A 19,636-nucleotide genomic window follows, 5' to 3' on the forward strand; every position below is an offset into this window, starting at 1 on the left:
AAAATTGTGATTTTCTCCTTTGGTGATTCTGCTTTTTATCATCAGGTGTCTTCAATAATGCTCAATCATCACTCAATTAATCACTTAATTATCTCATTAATGAGATAAAAATATGGGAGGACTTTTACTTTCTGACCCCTGGAATGTCCACCTCTGAAAACAGCTCATTATGCTGCTTGATATTTCAAACTGGTATTTCTTACCATATTATTTTAATGTGTTTTCTTAATTATAAACAAGCTGGTTTGTAGCACAAACTGTTTTACCGTTTACTGCACTTTGACATTCTTCTTGTTATTTCCCTATAGCAGCTAATAAATCGGAAGTCTTGCACATTCACAGAAAACACCTTACTTCTGTATTGAAAAATGAAAACTTTGTAATATATTTAAAAGTGTAGTTAATTGTTTTGAAGTACAGTAACTGTTGATTTCACTCAGATTTGGGATGATAGCTTTTATTGTTGAAGTGATCTGCAGTGAGAACCACTGAACTAGAATATATAAACTACTGCATGAGAAGGTGTGGTACAAACTCAAAACAAGTCATCGAAAATATCCTGAAATAAACTTATAACATCAACATCTTTCCAGAAAATCCCTCCCATGTCACTCCTATATTATTGGCCTCTATAAAGAAACTTTGATACATGTTTATAGGAGAGAATAACTGTTTATGACATACAATAAAGAACAGCTCAGAGGGAGAAATTACAGGAGGAATAGTCTTTCTCTTCCTTCACAGGATTCATACTACAGGCAGCATTGTTGATAAAGAATTATGGAAAAGATGGATTTATTCTATATTTTATTAATTTTAGCTTGTCTGCATGTCAACAGTGTAAGGAGTGCTATAGGTAAGTCAGATTTATTCAGTGTTTGGATGGGAGGCTGAACTGGAACTTTGTTTACATGATGCTATAGTTTACCAAAAAATAAACCTGACAATGTACATCCAGATCATCTGCACTGTTAAACAAAAACTGTTAAATTTACGGTAAAATACCGGCAGCTGTGGTTGCCAGGAATATACCGTGAAAAATATGTGGAATCTGTAAAAGACAATACAGTATACTGGTTTTGTAACCCTAATTTTACAGTAGACAACGTATTTTTTTTTACCAAAATCATGGTAGAAAAAAACAAATATATTTGTCAATTATACAGTAATTTTATGTAAAACATGCAACTTTCCATAGCTTTTAACGGATATTTGCAGTAAAAAAAAGTTATAATATAATAATATATACAATAATTTGTTGTTAATTTAACAGTAATACACTGTAAAAAAAAATCACAGTAAAATTTACGGTAAAAAAACAGCAGCTGTGGTTGCCAGAACTTTACCGTAGTAAATACAGTAGCAACGTTAAAAAAAATTAAATAAAAAAAAAGTTACATTTACGGTAAAATAAGGTATTTCACTAACTGATATAATGTTAATTTAACAACCTAATGAAGTACTAATATCTGTTTTGTACTTTTATAATACACTGACAATCACCAAACACAGTGGTGATAAGAGTAACATGATGAATCAAAGTTCATCACAAGCAGATTTCCCACAAGCTGAGAAGGACAACATTAACATATAGAAGGTGCACACAGTGTCATTCACACACACACTAAACACCATCATGGTAACATGCAAGAAATTTTAAAAATGCAATAAACATTAATTTAACAACATTAGATGTAACATAAAACCCTAATGTACATAACTGATTAGAAAAAAAATGAGAAAAACTAAGAAGAAACAGAGTTATTTCAACGAAAATATATCAAATGTGAAGTGTCACGCAGGGAATTGTGGGAATGTTAATTTATGGTTTTTCACTGTAATATTTACAATGAATTGTTATTTTTCACTTCCAAAAACTGTGAATTTAATGGTATTTTACCATAAAATCACATTAAATGTACCATTAGATTTATCACAGTTATTCACCGTATATAGTACGGAAACTTTCTGTAAACCAATTAATAGTTTTTCACCGCAGCATTTTTACAGTCTTTTACTGTTAAAATCACGGTCATTTTTTAATAGACCCTATTATGGTAAATAACTGTAAAAATAACAGAAATATGTTAAACCTTATTAAAACCTTTGACAGTAAAAAACACAGTGAAATTGTATAACAAATTACAGCATTTTATTTTGACCAGATACATTTTACGTTAAATTCCTGCACTTTAAAAAAAACTATACAGTTAAGTACTTTCACTTAAATGACAATTAATAGGTAATTTGCATTGCCATTTAAGTTAAATTATTGAACTTAAATATACAAGCTTGATAAAAATTATAATTCTAGAAGAACATTTCAGATGGCACTTAGAGGCTTTTGCATCTGAGCTCTTCGTGTATTAATCATGTTGATAGGCCCTATAAAACAAATATTACATATTAACCATGTCAATTTCCTGCATCTGTTATTGAAAAATTTTTAAAAAATGTACCCCGTTCAAAGGTCAAATGTTGAATGTCAAGATGACGTCCAAGTTGGGTCATGGTTGGACGTCCAAATAGTGGACCTGTATAATTGACAAATATATTTGTTTTTTTCTATCATGATTTTAGTTAAAAAAAAAAACGTTGTCTACTGTAAAATTTAGGGTTACAAAACCAGTTTACCGTATTGTCTTTTACAGATTCCACATTTTTCTCACAATATATACATGGCAACCACAGCTGCCGGTATTATACCGTAAATTTGACAGGTTTTTTTTAACTGTGTAGTTTGAACATTGAACAGATGTTCAGAAATGGTCATGGACCGACGGACCTAATAAAGACATGATCTGCATGTCTATCCGACGTCCAGTGTTTAGTGGGATTTTTTAACATCTTGCTTCTGTAAAAATGAATGTTTTTGTTTGCTTAAAAATCTACAGATTTATACTGTGAATTCCAATGTGCACAACCCCAAAAGATGTAATTTTATTCAAATAATACCATAAACTCTAAGGTTTTTAGACATTTTCAACATTACAATATTTAATTGTAAAATCTATGCATATTTATTTGTTTTCACAGAAAATATTTATAATTCAACATTTTATTACAGTAAAAAACAAAGTTTTATCCAGTCTCACAATTAACAGTTATTCAATCTATTTAATACAGTAAAAGGAAGTTTTTGGTTTTACGCTCCATTACTGTTGGAATTTGACGGTGTTTTGCTGTATATTTTACTGACTTTTTTTACAGTGTACCTACCTCACTGTTAAAAAAAAAAAATCTCTGGAAAATGACGGTAAAATATTGGCAGCAATCTACTGTAGGCTATTTCTACTTTATTAATACTATGAAATTGCTTTACAGTGTTCTACCGTAAAAATGAAATACAGTAATTTCCAGTATGTTTTATTTTACAGTAAAATACTGGCAGTGTCAGGATTATTTTTTGTTTAGTTATCATTTCTTTCCTATGTTTGTTTCTTGTGCTTCAGTTCAGTCCAGCTTTGTTTATTTCCTAGTTAGTCTCCTTAGTTACTGATTACAATTATCTGGTCATTGCCAGTATAAAAGTTACCTTTTGCTCTGTTCCTTGTCGGAAATTGTCCTTGCGTGTTGTATATTCAACAGTATTATCCCACACTGTTAGACCTTGCCAGGCTTTTTTACAGTAAAATACTGGCAACACTGTTGCAATAATTTACTGTTGATTTTACAGTTATTTACTGTAAACTACAGTAAATAACTGTAAAGATAACATTTGCTAAATTAAAACTCGAGTTACCTCATTTTATTTGCAGAAATTGACTGACTTTAAATGTCAGACTGCAATTAAAATTTATGAACTAATATTTATATAAATCTAATAATGTGAGCATAAACTTATTTCATTATAAATCTTTTAAATAAAGAGATTATCACTAAAATACCAACTATACAGTCACCATCTGTTAAATAAAGCAACAAACAGTATATCGTCAACAGTTCTTGATCTTCTCCTGAGTTTAAGCACAGGCTCTACTCTTTAGCACAATGGTGACACACAAAACTCAATTTTATGGTAAACTACTGGCAACAGTGTTGCCAGTATATAACTGTTTTTTAACTTGGAGTTTGTAACTGTTAAAATATATTTTGTGGTTGTCTTTTTATATTACTCCTTTAACCCTTTCAACCCCACAGGAACATCCTCTAGTGTCCACACTACAGAGTAAAAGAAACATTGACGCTGTGTAGCAGTGAGATAATTAAGTTAATATTTAAGTGATGATTGAGCATTAATGATAAACACCTGCTGTTAACAAGCAGAATGAGAAGAGGAACATTAAGAACAGAAAAAAAGAGATGAGCAGAAACACAAGAACTACAACTGTCCTAATGCCATAACAATGATGTCACCATTAAGGAGATCGGTGTTTGCTTTAGTTGAGATCCTGAACCTTGACTTTTTAACATCACTTTTTCCCTCCTTCTCTGGCTGCTTTAGCAAACCACATTTGCTATGGTAGAAACAAATGTGGAGGGAAAAAATGGTCATTGAGTATTGATTAATATGTAACTATAGTGTAGTCTCTTGACTCACTGTGTTATGTCCTTTGTGTTACATTATTGAAGGGTTAGTTCACCCAAAAATGAAAATTCTGTCATTAATTACTCACCCTCATGCCGTACCACACCTTTGTTAATCTTCGGAACACAAATTAAGATATTTTAGTTGAAATCCGATGGCTCCTTGAGGCCTTTATAGGGACCAATGACACTTCTTCTCTCAAGATCCATTAATGTATTAAAACACACTGATTCATTCACTCAAAAAAATAACTTGTTGGTCTAACTTAATTCAATTATGACACCTATTTCCACACAGTTGAACTGATTTATTTGAACTTAAGCTAGGTACTGATGAGTAAAATTCATCCTAATTGAATGAGATCACACCAGTTTCATTTGACATATTCTGTGAATGTTTCCTGAACATAATTCATTCTTGTTGATCCAACCAGTGCTATTGCAATTCAGACTGGTGCCCTTGTGCAGAGTTGCTCAAGTTTTCTGCGCTTTTAAGGAAATGGAAAGACCTGTTAGTGTTTAAGTGTGTAATGTTTAGTTATTTTGAACATTTAAAAGAGTTTGTAGCATATAATTTTTTTGTTTTTTGATACCATCGTGGTGAAGATGTGCGCTTGTGCTTAGGCTGTGTGAGTAGCTGCTGTACACAGACATACACGTCCCTCAAACTAATTTATTTATTTTTCTATAAAAACTAAACTAAAATGATATTTTTTAATATGCAAAGTAACATTTATAGCATGCAAGTGATGATCAGGTAAAGAACTTCTCATCACTGGCTTTAGCAGAGTTAAAGCTTGTTGAGAACAACATAAATTTATTATACGTAGCCAACTAGAGCCTAACTACAAGGTCTACACTTCAGCATAATGGTAACCTCAAAAAAATCGACATAACATAAACTCTTTTAAATGTCAAATATAACTGAACATCAAACTTTAAAAGGTATTTCCCTTTACTAAAAAACACATTAAACAGCACTTAAGTTCAACATGCATGCAAAGCATGCTGGGAACTAGAAATCCACTGCCCAGCTTCAATCAATGCAACTTAAATGATTCATGTAGTCCCAACACAAATGGTTTAGGTTAACCTAACATTTTGCAAATTTAATTTCATTTAACATAATACAAATGAGTGCAAATGCCAGTTAAGTAAAAAACTAAAGATTTGTGTTGGTTCAGCTTATTTTATTTAAATAAACTGAACAATCAGCTAGAATCATTTTTTTGAGTGTTTGTGCTCCGATGCTTCATGAAGCAGTGTTTTGAAATCGGCCATCACTAAAGTCGTTATTTTGCTTTTTTTTGGTGCACCAAAAATATTCTTGTCGCTTTATAATATTAATGTTGAACCACTGTACTCACATGAACCAATTTAAATATGTTTTTAATACCTTTATGGATCTTGAGAGAGGAAGTGTCATTGCTCCCTATGCAGGCCTCGCGGAGACATCTGATTTCAACAAAAATATCTTAATTTATGTTCTGAAGATTAACAAAGGTCTTACGGGTGTGGAACGGCATGAAAGTGAGTAATAAATGACAGAATTTTCATTTTTGGGTGAACTAACCCTTTAACAGACTAAAGTTTTACACTATTGCCACTGTGAAACTACAACAAGAGTTCCAATAACAATGAAGAACTTGAAGAACTCAGTGAAGAACTTTTTTAAACACCATGCACAAAAAACAAATGAAAACCAGTTACAGCACTATATAAAAAAAACACACAGATGTCAAAAATCAGCACATCATTCTTAACAACGGTGGCAATAAAAAAGGACCATTCAGCTGCATAATTTATTCATGCTGCAGTGCATGCTGGGAGTTTTTACTATGCTGGCACCAAGCATGCATTGTGACATTTAAACCTTTAAATATCACCATTGTTGAGATTCATTTCCTGATTGTTGAGGTCTGTGTGTGTCTAAGTCAAACAGTGTCTTATGTGCTGTATGACTTCAGTATTCTTCAAAATAACTGATTACAGACTCATTGCTGTAATCTCATGCTTTAAAATCAAAAACATAACTTGATCAAATATAATTTTCCTGTGAAATCAAAAATTAGACATAGTAAAAAATCAGACAAGTCCAAGATGACTACAACAACAAAACTTGATCAACTTCCTGTTGGCTTTTTCTTGCCATAACAAATGTGTTTTTACAAACACTCAGTTACAGCAGCCAGAGAAAGTTAATGCAAAAGAGTCAAGAGCCCAATTAAAGCAAACACTGGTCACTGCAAATGGTGACTGCAAACTTTATTATTTTCAATAAAACATCAACATCTAAATCTGTTAATTCTCAACAAAAACTTCCGTACATGTATGAAAGAAATAATGTCGAACTGGTTTGTAAACTGGTTTGACACTTGTAACGATCGGCCCAATCGGTCGAGTTTACATGGATTAATATTGGGGTCAGATTATACTGTGTGAGCAGCTATGAGTGTTTAAAAAGACGATACAGACAACAGAAATGAATAAATATGGTATATTTACAATAATCACAAGGAACTTAAAACAACACAACAAAACTAGAAAAACTTAGGCCGTTTAAAAGCAGGGAGTCCATTTTCACCATACCATAAAACAGTCCTTAAGAGTCCTAGTAACATGCTGAAAGTCCCAATGTGAAAGTGTCCACCGGTGTATATACAAAGTCCACGGAAGTGTTAATCCAAGTGAAGGTGATGTGATTTGCTGGAAAGGCAAGTCCATAAAATGCAACTCCACAGTCCAGCTGATTTGTGATCACGTTTATAATGGGCGGGGTGATTGTTTGCCATGCTGCCTCCTTTATGCTGGCTTACTTCCTTGTTCCTATCATGTGATCAGTCACATGACAGGCAGACCCAGACTCATTTAAAGACATACACACATTAAATAGTTAAGAGGAATAAAATGGACTATAAAAACATGTAAACCAATTAAAACTCTATTATACATAAAATCATTGTAATAAATAGAGCGGTAAAACATGTATTTTATGTGACAGTGTTACACACTCAGTGTGTCTGAAGTCATTTGTAGTTCTTGTGTTTCTGCTCGTCTCTTCTCTTGTTTCTCTGTCCTTCAGTGATTCTGCTTATCAGGTGTTCATCAGTGTCTGAATTCACTCTCTTCTTTTCATTCACTCTGTCAGGTGGGCTATATTAGTGAACTAATGTAGGGAATAGTGAATGAGGGTATAGGGTGTGATTTAGACACAGCCACTGAGTGTCGACTTTGAGCGATGTTAACTCACAGTATATTCCTGTAGGCTACTTTCTCGAAGATGACAAATATTACAAATACTGTTTCTTACAGTATATTTCTGTTTTAATGGGAAATGGTTTGCTGCTGCCAGAATTTGGTCATATATTTACAGCAAGGTTAACAGTGCAGCTAACAGAATTTTTGTTATAAGAACGTTCTCTAAATATTCAGTGTTGTTTCTGGGAATGTAAAAAATGTCCAGTTTTCTTGATGGTACAGGAACATTTTTTATAATGTTCCTCAAACGTTCTTTGAAAAGAAAAACGTGAATGAAAAGGTCATTTTTAACACTGAACTGATTTATTATTGATGGCTTAATGAAAATGAAATCACAGTTTGCTTTAGTTGAGCTCTTGACCCTTGACTTTTGCTGAATTGCTTCTTTATCCGCATTTGCAGGTGTTTTCAGAAAACATTTCAGCATTGATAAAGATCAACATGCCTGTTTATATAACAGACAATTGACAACATTAAAGTGATTAACATAACTGCTTTTTTGGGGGGGAAGTTGTGTGAGAAAAGCAGAGGTGGAGATTCCAGGGGTCAGAAAGTAAAAGTCCTGCCATATTTTTATTCCACCCACTGAAGCATTAATGAGATAATTAAGTGATAAATTGAGTGATGATTGAGCATTATTGAAGACACCTGATGATAAAAAGCAGAATCACCAAAGGAGAAAATCACAATATTTAAGTTACCATCATCGAGGTCAGGGTTTGTTTTAGTTGAGCTCTTGATCCTTGACTTTTTAATATTAGATTTTGTTTGGGCAGTTTTAACTCCATTAAAACCAAACAGACAAGCAAAGTTAAAAGATAATCAGGTGTTGTTGGTTATGTTTTTACATAAACATTATTTGATCTGAATCACTGAACTCATTTAGAGCCCAATCTCTGAGTTAGTTTTACATTATTGATTACAGCAGCACTGTGATTCTGCAGAAGATCAACTTATAAGATACAGAATTTTTTTTAAAAAAAGTTGTCCTTATCACAAAAAAAAAAAAGGCACACACAGACATCAAGTATCAGCCTGTGAATCTCAACGACGGTGACAAGCAACATATTCTGATCAACAGATCAACTCTGAACATTAGAAAACAAGCTACTAAAAAGTCACAGAAAAACAGCAACATTTTAATAGTGAGAATAAATGAAATTACTAAGACAATTAAGCTCATAATTTATTCATGCAGCAATGCATGATGGGAGCCATGGATGAATTTTGATTGGTGGCTCCCAGAATGCACTGCAACATGCTTTATGATGGCCACCACTGTTGAGATTCACAGGATGATTCTTGATGTCTGTGTGTTTAAATGAGCTCTCCTTTTTTTTTTTAAATCAGAACTCTTAAAAAAAATGTATTGTAAAAGCTGATCTTGTGCTGCAGAATCACAGTTCTGCTGTAATCAATAATGTAAATCTAACTCAGAGATTGGGCTCTAAATGAGTTCAGTGATTCAGATCAAATAATGTTTATGTAAAAACATAACCAACAACACCCGATTATCTTTTAACTTTGCTTGTCTGTTTGGTTTTAATGCAGTTAAAAGTGCCCAAACAAAATCTAATGTTAAAAAGTCAAGGATCAAGAGCTCAACTAAAACAAACCCTGACCTCGATGATGGTAACTTAAATATTGTGATTTTCTCCTTTGGTGATTCTGCTTTTTATCATCAGGTGTCTTCAATAATGGGCAATCATCACTCAATTAATCACTTAATTATCTCATTAATGCTTCAGTGGGTGGAATGAAAATATGGCAGGACTTTTACTTTCTGACCCCTGGACTCTCCGCCTCTGGAGAAAAGCAATAGACTCATGACTTTTATCATGATGTGATAAAAAATTATTTGGAACATTGAAGTGATTTGTATAATATTGTCCAAAACTATTTAAAAGTAAAAAGTAAAAAAAAAAAAAGAAAAAAAAAATCGACACACTTAGACATCAGCACTCATCATACAAACCTCAATGGAGACAATAAAAAAAAAAGAAAAGAAAAAAAAAAGCTGCATAATTTATTCATGTCGCAATGCATGCTGGGAACCATGAATGTGTTTTGTATGCTGGCATTGAAGCATGTCACCATTGTTGTGTTTCATATGCTGAATGTTGATTTCTGTGAGTGTATATATGATAGAAAACAATGTTCCCTTTCGATACTTCACTCGTACTGCGTATGGGGAAAGGTCTCCCTTTTTCCCCGCTGCTGAAGCCTTTTTCAATAACGCAGTGTAACTGCACCGTCATTGGTTCACTCATAGACAAGTTGTTGAACCAATGGCGGCGCGGCATAGCTGCGCGGCCTATGGCGACAAAGCGCGCGAATATTCCCGCCGAAATGGGCGGGGTATAGGGCTATATAAGCAGGCGTTTCGCCATAGGATTTCAGTGTTTTCTCCTTCAGCGACGACATCTACTTCTCTTCGCTGATCTCCGCCTGAAGCCGAAGAAGCTCGCCGCCTTCTGCTCTCGCCGCCGTCTGAAGAGGCTCCCGCAGCGGACTCGCCTGGACTCGCCGGTGGAAGAAAGCGCCGGCGCCCTCGCGGACTGCAGCTTCTAGCGCCGTCGCCGAGCCGCCGCCTCCCGCTTCCCGCTTCCGGCCGCTTCCTGTGCGTCCCCTGCCGCCATCCGGCGCGCCGCCTGAGAGCTTCATCCGCGGCTTAAACGCCGCTCTAAAAGAGCGATTTCCAGCGGTTTTCACCGCTTTAAGAGCTTCCGCGGCCCTCGCCGCTCTAAAAGAAAGCCACCCAATTGCCGTTTTCACGGCAGCGGCGTCTCACGATGCCCCGCCACTCATGTGGTACTTGCAGGGCCCCCCTGCACGACGACGATGGACACAGCGAGTGTGTCGCTTGCCTGGGCAAGCCCCACGCAGACGAGCGCGCTCGCTGGAGACTCATGCCCGCACTGCGAGTGCGGAGTCTCGCTTCCCCTGCGCTCGCGGGTCGCCTTCTTCACTGAGGGCGATCTCGCCGCTCGCGCCCTCCCGTCTCCTTCCTCCCGCGGTCCGGCGAGGAAAAGACAGCGGGGTAGAGCGACTCAGCGCCAGGAGTTGAGCGAGCTCACGCCGGCCCAGCCCCCGCGTGCCTCGCCCTCTCCTCCCAGGGAACTCTCTCCAGTTCTGTTCTCTCGCCCTGAGCAGCGTCCCTCCGCAGAAGCGAGTGACCTCGTCTCATTCGGGGGAACAGACGACGAACAAGACGACTCCATGTCTCTTGCGGCTTCCGAAGCGGAAGGATGGGCTGGCGAGCCGGAAGACCCCGCTCCACCGCCTCCCTTGGAACCCATCGAGCATGGCCAGGGCATGGATGCCGAGCTCTTCCGCATCCTGTCTAGAGCCGTTGAAGAGCTGGACCTCGAGTGGGCCCCTCCAGAGGAGCCGTCTCGCAGCCGCCTGGACGAATGGTTTCTGCCAGGCCGCCGCCAAGCACCTCGCCAGCGTTCAGCGCCCTTCTTTCCTGAGGTCCACGAAGAGCTGACGAAGTCGTGGCGCGCTCCTTACTCTGCCCGCCTCCACACTACGCACCGCTCCGCCCTCACCGCCGTCGACGGCGCCGAGGAGAAGGGATACGAGCGCTTGCCACCCCTAGATGAAGCGGTGGCTGCTCACCTCTGTCCTCCCGCGGCTGTGGGTTGGAAGACGAAGGGCCCTTCCTTCCAAGCCCTGTCGGACCACCTCTACTCTGGCTGGACGGGCTTACACCTCGGCGGGCCAAGCTGCCTCTGCGCTCCACACCATGGCCATATTTCAAGCATTCCAGGCCAAACTCCTCCGCTCTCTGGATGAGTCTGGAATCGACGCGCCAGCCTTCAAAGATCTCCGCAGCGCCACGGATCTTGCCCTGCGAGCTACGAAGGCTACGGCCCAGGCCATCGGTCGTTCCATGGCCAGCCTGGTCGTGTTGGAGCGCCACCTGTGGCTCAACCTAACGGAGATCAAAGACCTAGACAAGACGGCCTTCTTAGACGCCCCGGTCTCGCCTTCTGGTCTCTTCGGGCCTGCAGTGGATGGCTTCACTGAGCGCTTTACTGCCGCGCAGAAATCGTCTCAGGCTATGAGGCATTTCTTGCCTAAGCGCTCCAGCTCCGCTTCTGCGTCTAGCCGCCCCAGGACTGCGCCGGCTCAGCAGAACAAACCAGCCCCACCTGCAACACAGGCAGCGCCGCCCCAGGAGCATCGCCAGCGCTCGCGCCCTGCGAAGCGCCCTCCCTTCCCGAGGCGCCAGGGACCCCGGCCCAGGATTGTGCTGGACCCGGTGCCTCCGAAGTCGTCCTGATTCGTCGGACAGGAAGAGGATGGGGGACCGTCCCGTTACGACCGGACCACCCCAAAAGCTCCCACGGGTAATTTCCCCTCCGCCTCGTTTATTTCCGGGCGTGGGAAACATACTCCAAGTGACAGCTGGGCCCACACCTGTTGCGCCCACTCCAAACGCCGTTTTCACGGCGGACAAATTTTTACCTCATCACAAAAAGAGCAAATTTCCTCTTCCACCCCTCGCGGTGTACGACCCTCTCAACGGCGGTCTGTCACCCAACATTATTCAACCCCTAGCCACTCGGGCCGAGGCCTGGCAGGCCATCCCCGATGTGTCAGAATGGGTCATGGGGATCGTAAACCAGGGCTACTCGCTCCAGTTTGCACGACGGCCCCCCCGCTTCGCCGGGGGTGCTTCAAACATCGGTCAATCCGGACGACGCTCATGTCCTCCGGGCCGAAGTCATGTCGTTGCTGGAAAAAGGAGCTGTGGAAATGGTTCCTCCGTCAGAGAGCGAGACAGGCTTTTACAGCCGCTACTTTCTGGTCCCCAAAAAGGATGGCGGTCTCAGACCCATCCTAGACCTCAGGCTTTTGAATCACTCCCTCATGAGACGGAAGTTCAAAATGCTGACGCTGAAGCAGATCCTCGCGCACATTTGCCCCCGAGGACTGGTTCTGCTCGCTGGACCTGAAGGATGCGTATTTTCACATCCAGATAGCCCCCGTCACAGACGATTCTTGAGATTCGCATACGAAGGGGTGGCATACCAATATACGGTCCTGCCCTTCGGGCTGTCTCTGGCTCCCCGCACTTTCACCAAGTGCATGGACGCGGCGCTTTCCCCTCTGAGACAGATGGGAATCCGGGTTCTGAATTACCTCGGCGACTGGCTCATCTTAGCCCGTTCACGAGACGAGCTGGAACGCCACAGATCCGTGCTCCTCAGCCATCTACAATGCCTGGGTCTCAGGGTCAACTTAGCCAAGAGCTCGCTATGCCCCACTCAACGAATTTCGTTTCTGGGAGCAGTTTTCGACTCGGTCCGTATGACGGCAGTAGTCTCGCCAGAGGCGCGCCCTGGCAATTCAGCAGCTCACGGCATCTGTCACGAACAAAGCCTATCTCCCTCTGAAGTTTTTCCAGAGGCTGCTAGGGCTGATGGCTTCCGCCTCCCCGGTGCTGCAGCTAGGCCTTCTTCGGATGCGGCCTCTTCAGTACTGGTTGAAGTTCCGGGTTCCTCCCAGCGCATGGCGGCACGGCCGCCTATGTCTCAAGGTCAATCGGGCCTGTCTTCTAGCCCTGAAACCTTGGATGGATCCAGTATGGTTCCAACGCGGAGTCCCCTTACAGGCGGTCTCACGGAGGGCCGGTGCTCTCAACAGACGCCTCCAACTTGGGCTGGGGCGCTGTGTGCGAGGGGCAGACCGGCCTTCGGCTCGTGGAGCCACGAGGAAAGCCATCTACACATCAACTGTCTAGAGATGCTAGCAGTGATGAAAGCCCTTCAGTTCTTTCAGGCTTACTTGACGGGACGTCATGTTCTAGTTCGGTCAGACAGTATGACGGTGGTGTCATACCTGAACCACCAAGGCGGTCTTTCGTCCAGCCGCTTATGCGCTCTGGCGAAACGACTGCTGGAATGGGCTCTTCCGAGGCTTCAGTCGCTCAGAGCGACTCATGTTCCTGGCAGGAACAATCTGGGTGCGGACATGTTGTCACGGAGCAACATCCCCTCCGACGAGTGGATGCTCCACCCCCAAGTGGTCCTCACGATCTGGGAGTTCTTCGGGAAGGCAGAGGTAGACCTCTTCGCCTCAGAAGACAACTCTCATTGCCCAACATTTTTTCTCGAAGGAAGTAGATGCTCTGGCCCACACATGGCCCAGCACGCTCCTTTATGCTTTCCCTCCGATCGCACTGATCCCCCAGGTCATCAGGCGTATCAGAGAAGACCAGCACAGAGTCCTTCTGGTGGCCCCGCTCTGGAGGAACCAGGTTTGGTCCTCAGAGCTATTCAGGCTCTCTCTAAGAGCCCCGTGGCCGATTCCCCTGAGACGGGACCTCCTCTCTCAGGCAAACAGAACAATCTGGCACCCACAGCCGCAGCTCTGGGCTCTGCACCTCTGGTCCCTCGATGGGAGCCGACTAGCCTCCCCGAGGACGTCCTAAATACCATTTCTCAGGCTAGAGCCCCATCTACGAGGCGCCTCTACGACCAGAAGTGGTCAGTCTTTGTTGATTGGTGTTCAACACGCAACATAGACCCTGTGGAGAGTGACGTATCTTCCATACTGTCTTTCCTCCAAGAACGCTTGGAAATGGGGCGCTCCCCTTCCACGCTTAAGGTTTACGTAGCAGCCATTGCAGCGTTCCACGCTCCTATTGCTGGCCAATCGGTGGGACGAAACGGGCTCGTGATCCGTTTTTTGAGAGGTGCTAGGCGTTTGAATCCTCCTCGCCCTCTCACTATTCCCTCCTGGGACCTCTCGTTGGTCCTCAGGGCCTTGAAAGGAGCCCCATTTGAACCAATGGGTTCAGCCGACCTCAGGCCCCTAACACTAAAAACCGCTCTGCTACTAGCACTAGCATCGGTAAAGCGTGTTGGCGATTTGCAGGCCCTCTCTGTGAACCCTGCATGCCTCGAATTCGGGCCTGGTGACTCTAAGGTCGTTCTGAAACCTAGGCATGGCTACGTCCAAAAGTGCTCTCAACTCCGTTTAGAGCTCAGGTCATCTCGCTCTCTGCTCTTCCTCCCTCGGCGGACGAACCAGAGCTGCAGCTACTCTGCCCAGTCAGGGCATTGAGGACCTACATAGACCGATCACAGTCTTTCAGACTGTCGGATCAGCTCTTTGTTTGTTTTGGCGGCCGCACCAAAGGGTCTCCGGTCTCGAAACAACGCATTTCCCGTTGGATAGTGGATGCTATTAACCTGTGCTACTCCTCACTGGGCACTAATTGCCCCATAGGAGTCAGGGCCCACTCCACTAGAGGAATGGCTTCCTCGTGGGCTTGGTCCAACGGAGTTTCCATCCAAGACATCTGTGAGGCGGCCGGCTGGTCTTCGCCGTCCACCTTTGTCAGGTTCTATCACCTCGATGTCCCGACCTTACAAGCTCGGGTCCTGTCGGTGTGATTAGCGGCTTCCAACAGGTCCCGCTTCACGCCACCATAGGAAGTATCTTCCTTCAGTGTAACCATGGGTTCGGTTAGGCTTTGCCTCCGCTTGTCCTTTTTGCCCCCCTCTGGGTGGCCAAATGCAAGCTATATCGTTCCCAGCCGTGGCACGGCGTGGTTGAATTCGTTCCCCATACGCAGTACGAGTGAAGTATCGAAAGGGAACGTGCTCGGTTACTAACGTAACCTCGGTTCCCTGAGATACGGAACGAGTACTGCGTCACTTGCCGTGCCACGAGGCTGCGGCTCAGGGTCGTCGCTTCAGTCGATTGACACTGAAATCCTATGGCGAAACGCCTGCTTATATAGCCCTATACCCCGCCCATTTCGGCGGGAATATTCGCGCGCTTTGTCGCCATAGGCCGCGCAGCTATGCCGCGCCGCCATTGGTTCAACAACTTGTCTATGAGTGAACCAATGACGGTGCAGTTACACTGCGTTATTGAAAAAGGCTTCAGCAGCGGGGAAAAAGGGAGACCTTTCCCCATACGCAGTACTCGTTCCGTATCTCAGGGAACCGAGGTTACGTTAGTAACCGAGTACGTTTTGAACAAAAAGTTGATAATGACAGTGTTTTTTTTATATACATGTTAATGTTCAGCATTCGAAATACAACTAGTTAGTTTTATATTTCACATTAGCATTTTCTTAAATCAACAATTAGAATTTAAAAAAAACTTTTTAAACCCCTTTGATGCAGATATTTGTCTGGTATTAAATCACATGTTGATCTGCAGATTTAATGTCTTTTATCTTCAGTTCATCTAAGGCTGTGGCTGAAGAAAGTTGTAGTTTGTGTTCTTATTTCTCTTTCTTTCAGTGTTTGTTCACAGCAGGTGTTTGAATGATTGAAGGAATGTTTCAGGAACATCACACTAACCTTTAAATAACATTCTACTAACATTAAGGAAACTGAACATTTTCATGTTCTTTGAATGTTACAAATCAACGTTTCTACAATGTTGAATTTTAGATCAAAATTAAGTTGAAAGAACGTTTGAGGAACATTATACCTTATAGAAACGTTCCTATAATGTCAAGAAAACTGGACATTTTAATGTTCCCAGAACCAACACTGAATATTTAGAGAACATTCTTATAACAAAATTCTGTTAGCTGGGTATCTATTTATTGATGCTTTCTGTTATATTTTGAATAATGTGGCGCTTCCATTACGGGTCCAGTACAGCTTTGTTACAATAACAGAGATGTAATGCGATGTTTCTCTGGCATTTTCAAAGGTGCATAAATTATAATACTCTTGCTTGGCTTGATATATATAATGGTGTAATGAAATAAAAATTTTAAACATCTATTACTGTACCCATTTGTATGGACCTTATAGGCTTCTTCCTATTTGAGCCATTGCAGAATAAGCAAGTTGTTTCAGGGTGAGTCGACGGCCCTGAGTCTAAAGCAAATTGTGATTGGTTAGAGCAAGAGCATGCTAAGATTGGTCAGTGCAATGTGGTTGTTATGATTGGCTTGAGTAGACGGTGGGTGGATTTCTCTGCACTTCTTGACACAAGAAATGTTTCAAAATCCACAAATGCCTGTGGTGATCCACAAATGAAAGCAATTTACAAATGAATTCCAAGCAGAGTTGTGTTTGAGACATAAAACATATTTGTGAATGTTTTTATTGGCAAATCTCATTTTATTTATTTGTGATTTTTTTGTAAAACTCATAATATATATTTGTGGATCTCATTGTGTTTATTTGTGAATATGTTTAATGTTTCTGAATCTCGTTACAATTATTTATGGATCATAATCTATTTATTTTGAATAATGCAACAATTCTATCACCATAGTTGAGCCATGTCACTAGCATTTCAGCAATATTTCAGCATTTCAAAACAATTTTTTAACTGAATGCTTAATTTGTCTTGTTTTTCAATATATTGTGATTTAATGTACAGTGTGTGTTACTGAATTTAGCCTTTTTTCTGTTTGTTAAGTCCTGAAACCAATTACTAATTGTTGTTTAAGGTACCTCACAGATAAACTGCGCAACTGAAACTAATGACATAGTAGGGATTACTACGGAGGAGTACGAAGGTGAGAAATGTCCACAAAACTTAAAAAACTGAACTAGTCTAAAATATTAATTTCACATTTACAAGTAAAAGAAAAAAAATTGATTAGTGTAATATTAAAGGGGTCATGAACTGATTAAATAATAATGATATTATTTCTAAATATCATAATTTAGAAATAAAAGAAATAAATTATTTAGAAATTTTATTTAGAAATAAAAGGCAATTTTCTACCTGATTTTAGCCTGTGCTTTGAAAGCGCTGATGGAAGGGGCGTGTCTGCTGTTTAAACGCCTGCTGCTGTGATTGGCTGACATCGTTGCATACGAAATAAGTTTTACATGTTGAGCTCTCTTGAATTTGCTACATTTTTACTATTACAGCTGTCAAACTAATCATGAAAATTGTTGATTATAGCATTATAATAGATCTCCCATGAAAGGTTGCAGCGATGAATGTTGTAGCCGATGACAGACATGTCTATTGAGCACATGCAGTGACCTAATTTTTGCAACTCGATTTCTGTACTCTCACGAATGATTTCATCATTATTACTAACAGTGCAAACACAATGTAAATACAGACATGATGTGAGAAACAGATATTCACTAAAACAGAACAGCCAGTATTTAGCCTAATATAACAGAAATAAACAACATTCTATATCAACATTCTGCCGTATCATGGGTGCAGCAGATGCAATGATATTACGTAGTGCCTGTGACTCTCTGTTTGCACAGGGAGCATGCCTTGCAACCATAGAGACATTTGTGAGAGACACTGCGTAATATCATTGCATCTGCTGCACCCATAGTACGACAGCAAATTATCTTGATTATTACGCTGGAATGAGAGTATAGTTCCTAGCCATATTGGCTTAGAAAATCACAACTTTTCATTTTCCGTCAGTCTTAGTACACAATGTAACTACAGAGGAGTCAAGTTTTAAATAGGAAAAATATCGAAACCCTTTGGTCATTTTTGAGCGAGATGCTAACAATCTAATCAGATTCAATGAACTATGCTAAGCTATGCTAAAAGTGGTACCGCCAGACCCGTAGATCGGCTGAATGGATTCAAAAATGGCAAAACTCAACTGTTTAACTCTAGGGGAGTTGGAAAATGATTTTCAAAAAAAGTGGAGTGCTCCTTTAAGTATGTTCAACTTGCCAAAAATAATGTTGTTTGAACTTATAGGGGCGGTTTCCCGGACAGGGTTTAAATTAAGCCAGGATAGGCCTTAATCTTGAATAGTTAATCGTGGCTTACAAAATGGCTTTCTGAAACACAGATTAAGTTCAGATTACTAAAACCTGGACTATGGAGTCCTGAATTAAAATAAACTAGATTAATTTAAAACCAACTGTGCTAATCTGAATTACCATGAGAGAGGCTGAATGTAAAACATGGAATGAACCAAGAAAAGCTTAAAATTGCATGGAACTGAGAAGCAAATCCAAGGAAAACAATGGCAGCAGAAGAAGACTGCAATCTCAAAAAAATAAATAAATAAATAAAAATAAAAATACTAAACAAGAGACTATTCTTTTAAAGTGAGCAAAATACATCAACTGTAGGGGAAAAAAAGAGAAATACCTGGAAATCTGTTTATAATGAATTCTATATATATAATAATCCAATGATTATTTATGCTTTTGTTTTGTCTTTTACATAACAAACTGAACATAACTATTTACACAATGTGATAATCAATGTTGGCAGTCTAGAAATTGATTTGGTAGAAATGGGCTGGTTTGATCCAAAACACTACTATAGTAGTTACTTCATTATATAATAGACAATTCTTGTTAGCAGTTCCTCAACCCAAGCACAAGCTCAACACTTCACCACAATGGTAATCTCCAAAAACACTATCATAACAAAAACTTTTACATAATAGAACATTAAACAGTAAGAATGCACTTTCTAAAAAATGCATACAATTTTTCAACATTTACTCTCCCACTTCGGCCTGGTGCAAAGCATGATGGGAAGTGAAAGTCCTGTTTGATTTCAAAATGAAAACTTCAAGTGAGTTCTAGTAACCATTTCAAGTTAATTTAACATGAAACAATCACATTTTAACCAGAAACAATGGTGTTAAAACAAAATAAATTGTTTAAATAAAGTGAACAGCACCGAAAAAAAAAAGAAAGAAAAAGAAAGTTTAAGAAAAATAATATTTATATCGCTATATATATATGTAATACATGTGTCTTCTTTGAAACACAACGTTAATCTGAAGTTAAACCTGCCTCCTGGTAGGTTTAATTTAAGCCTCAATTTAGTCCTGGAGTCGCTCTAGTCTTCCTCTAGGAAATCAGTTTATTAAACTCTGGACTAGACTAAAGCCGGGGACACA

At 40.4% G+C, this 19,636-nt stretch overlaps 1 protein-coding gene across 2 annotated transcripts in view; it reads left to right on the top strand.

Moving 5' to 3' along the window:
- The first annotated feature begins 682 nt into the window (after positions 1-682).
- Positions 683-19,636, top strand: part of LOC137032181 (protocadherin-like wing polarity protein stan) — a 70,479-nt gene continuing 51,525 nt past the window's right edge. For both annotated transcript variants that reach the window (XM_067403814.1, XM_067403813.1), the window contains exons 1-2: positions 683-856; positions 17,228-17,296. In XM_067403814.1, the coding sequence (XP_067259915.1) occupies positions 781-856; positions 17,228-17,296 (145 nt within the window). In that variant the 5' untranslated portion in view covers positions 683-780. The remainder of the gene's footprint in view (positions 857-17,227; positions 17,297-19,636) is intronic.

Source organism: Chanodichthys erythropterus, chromosome 12, assembly GCF_024489055.1.
Source record: "Chanodichthys erythropterus isolate Z2021 chromosome 12, ASM2448905v1, whole genome shotgun sequence".
NCBI lineage: Eukaryota > Metazoa > Chordata > Actinopteri > Cypriniformes > Xenocyprididae > Chanodichthys > Chanodichthys erythropterus.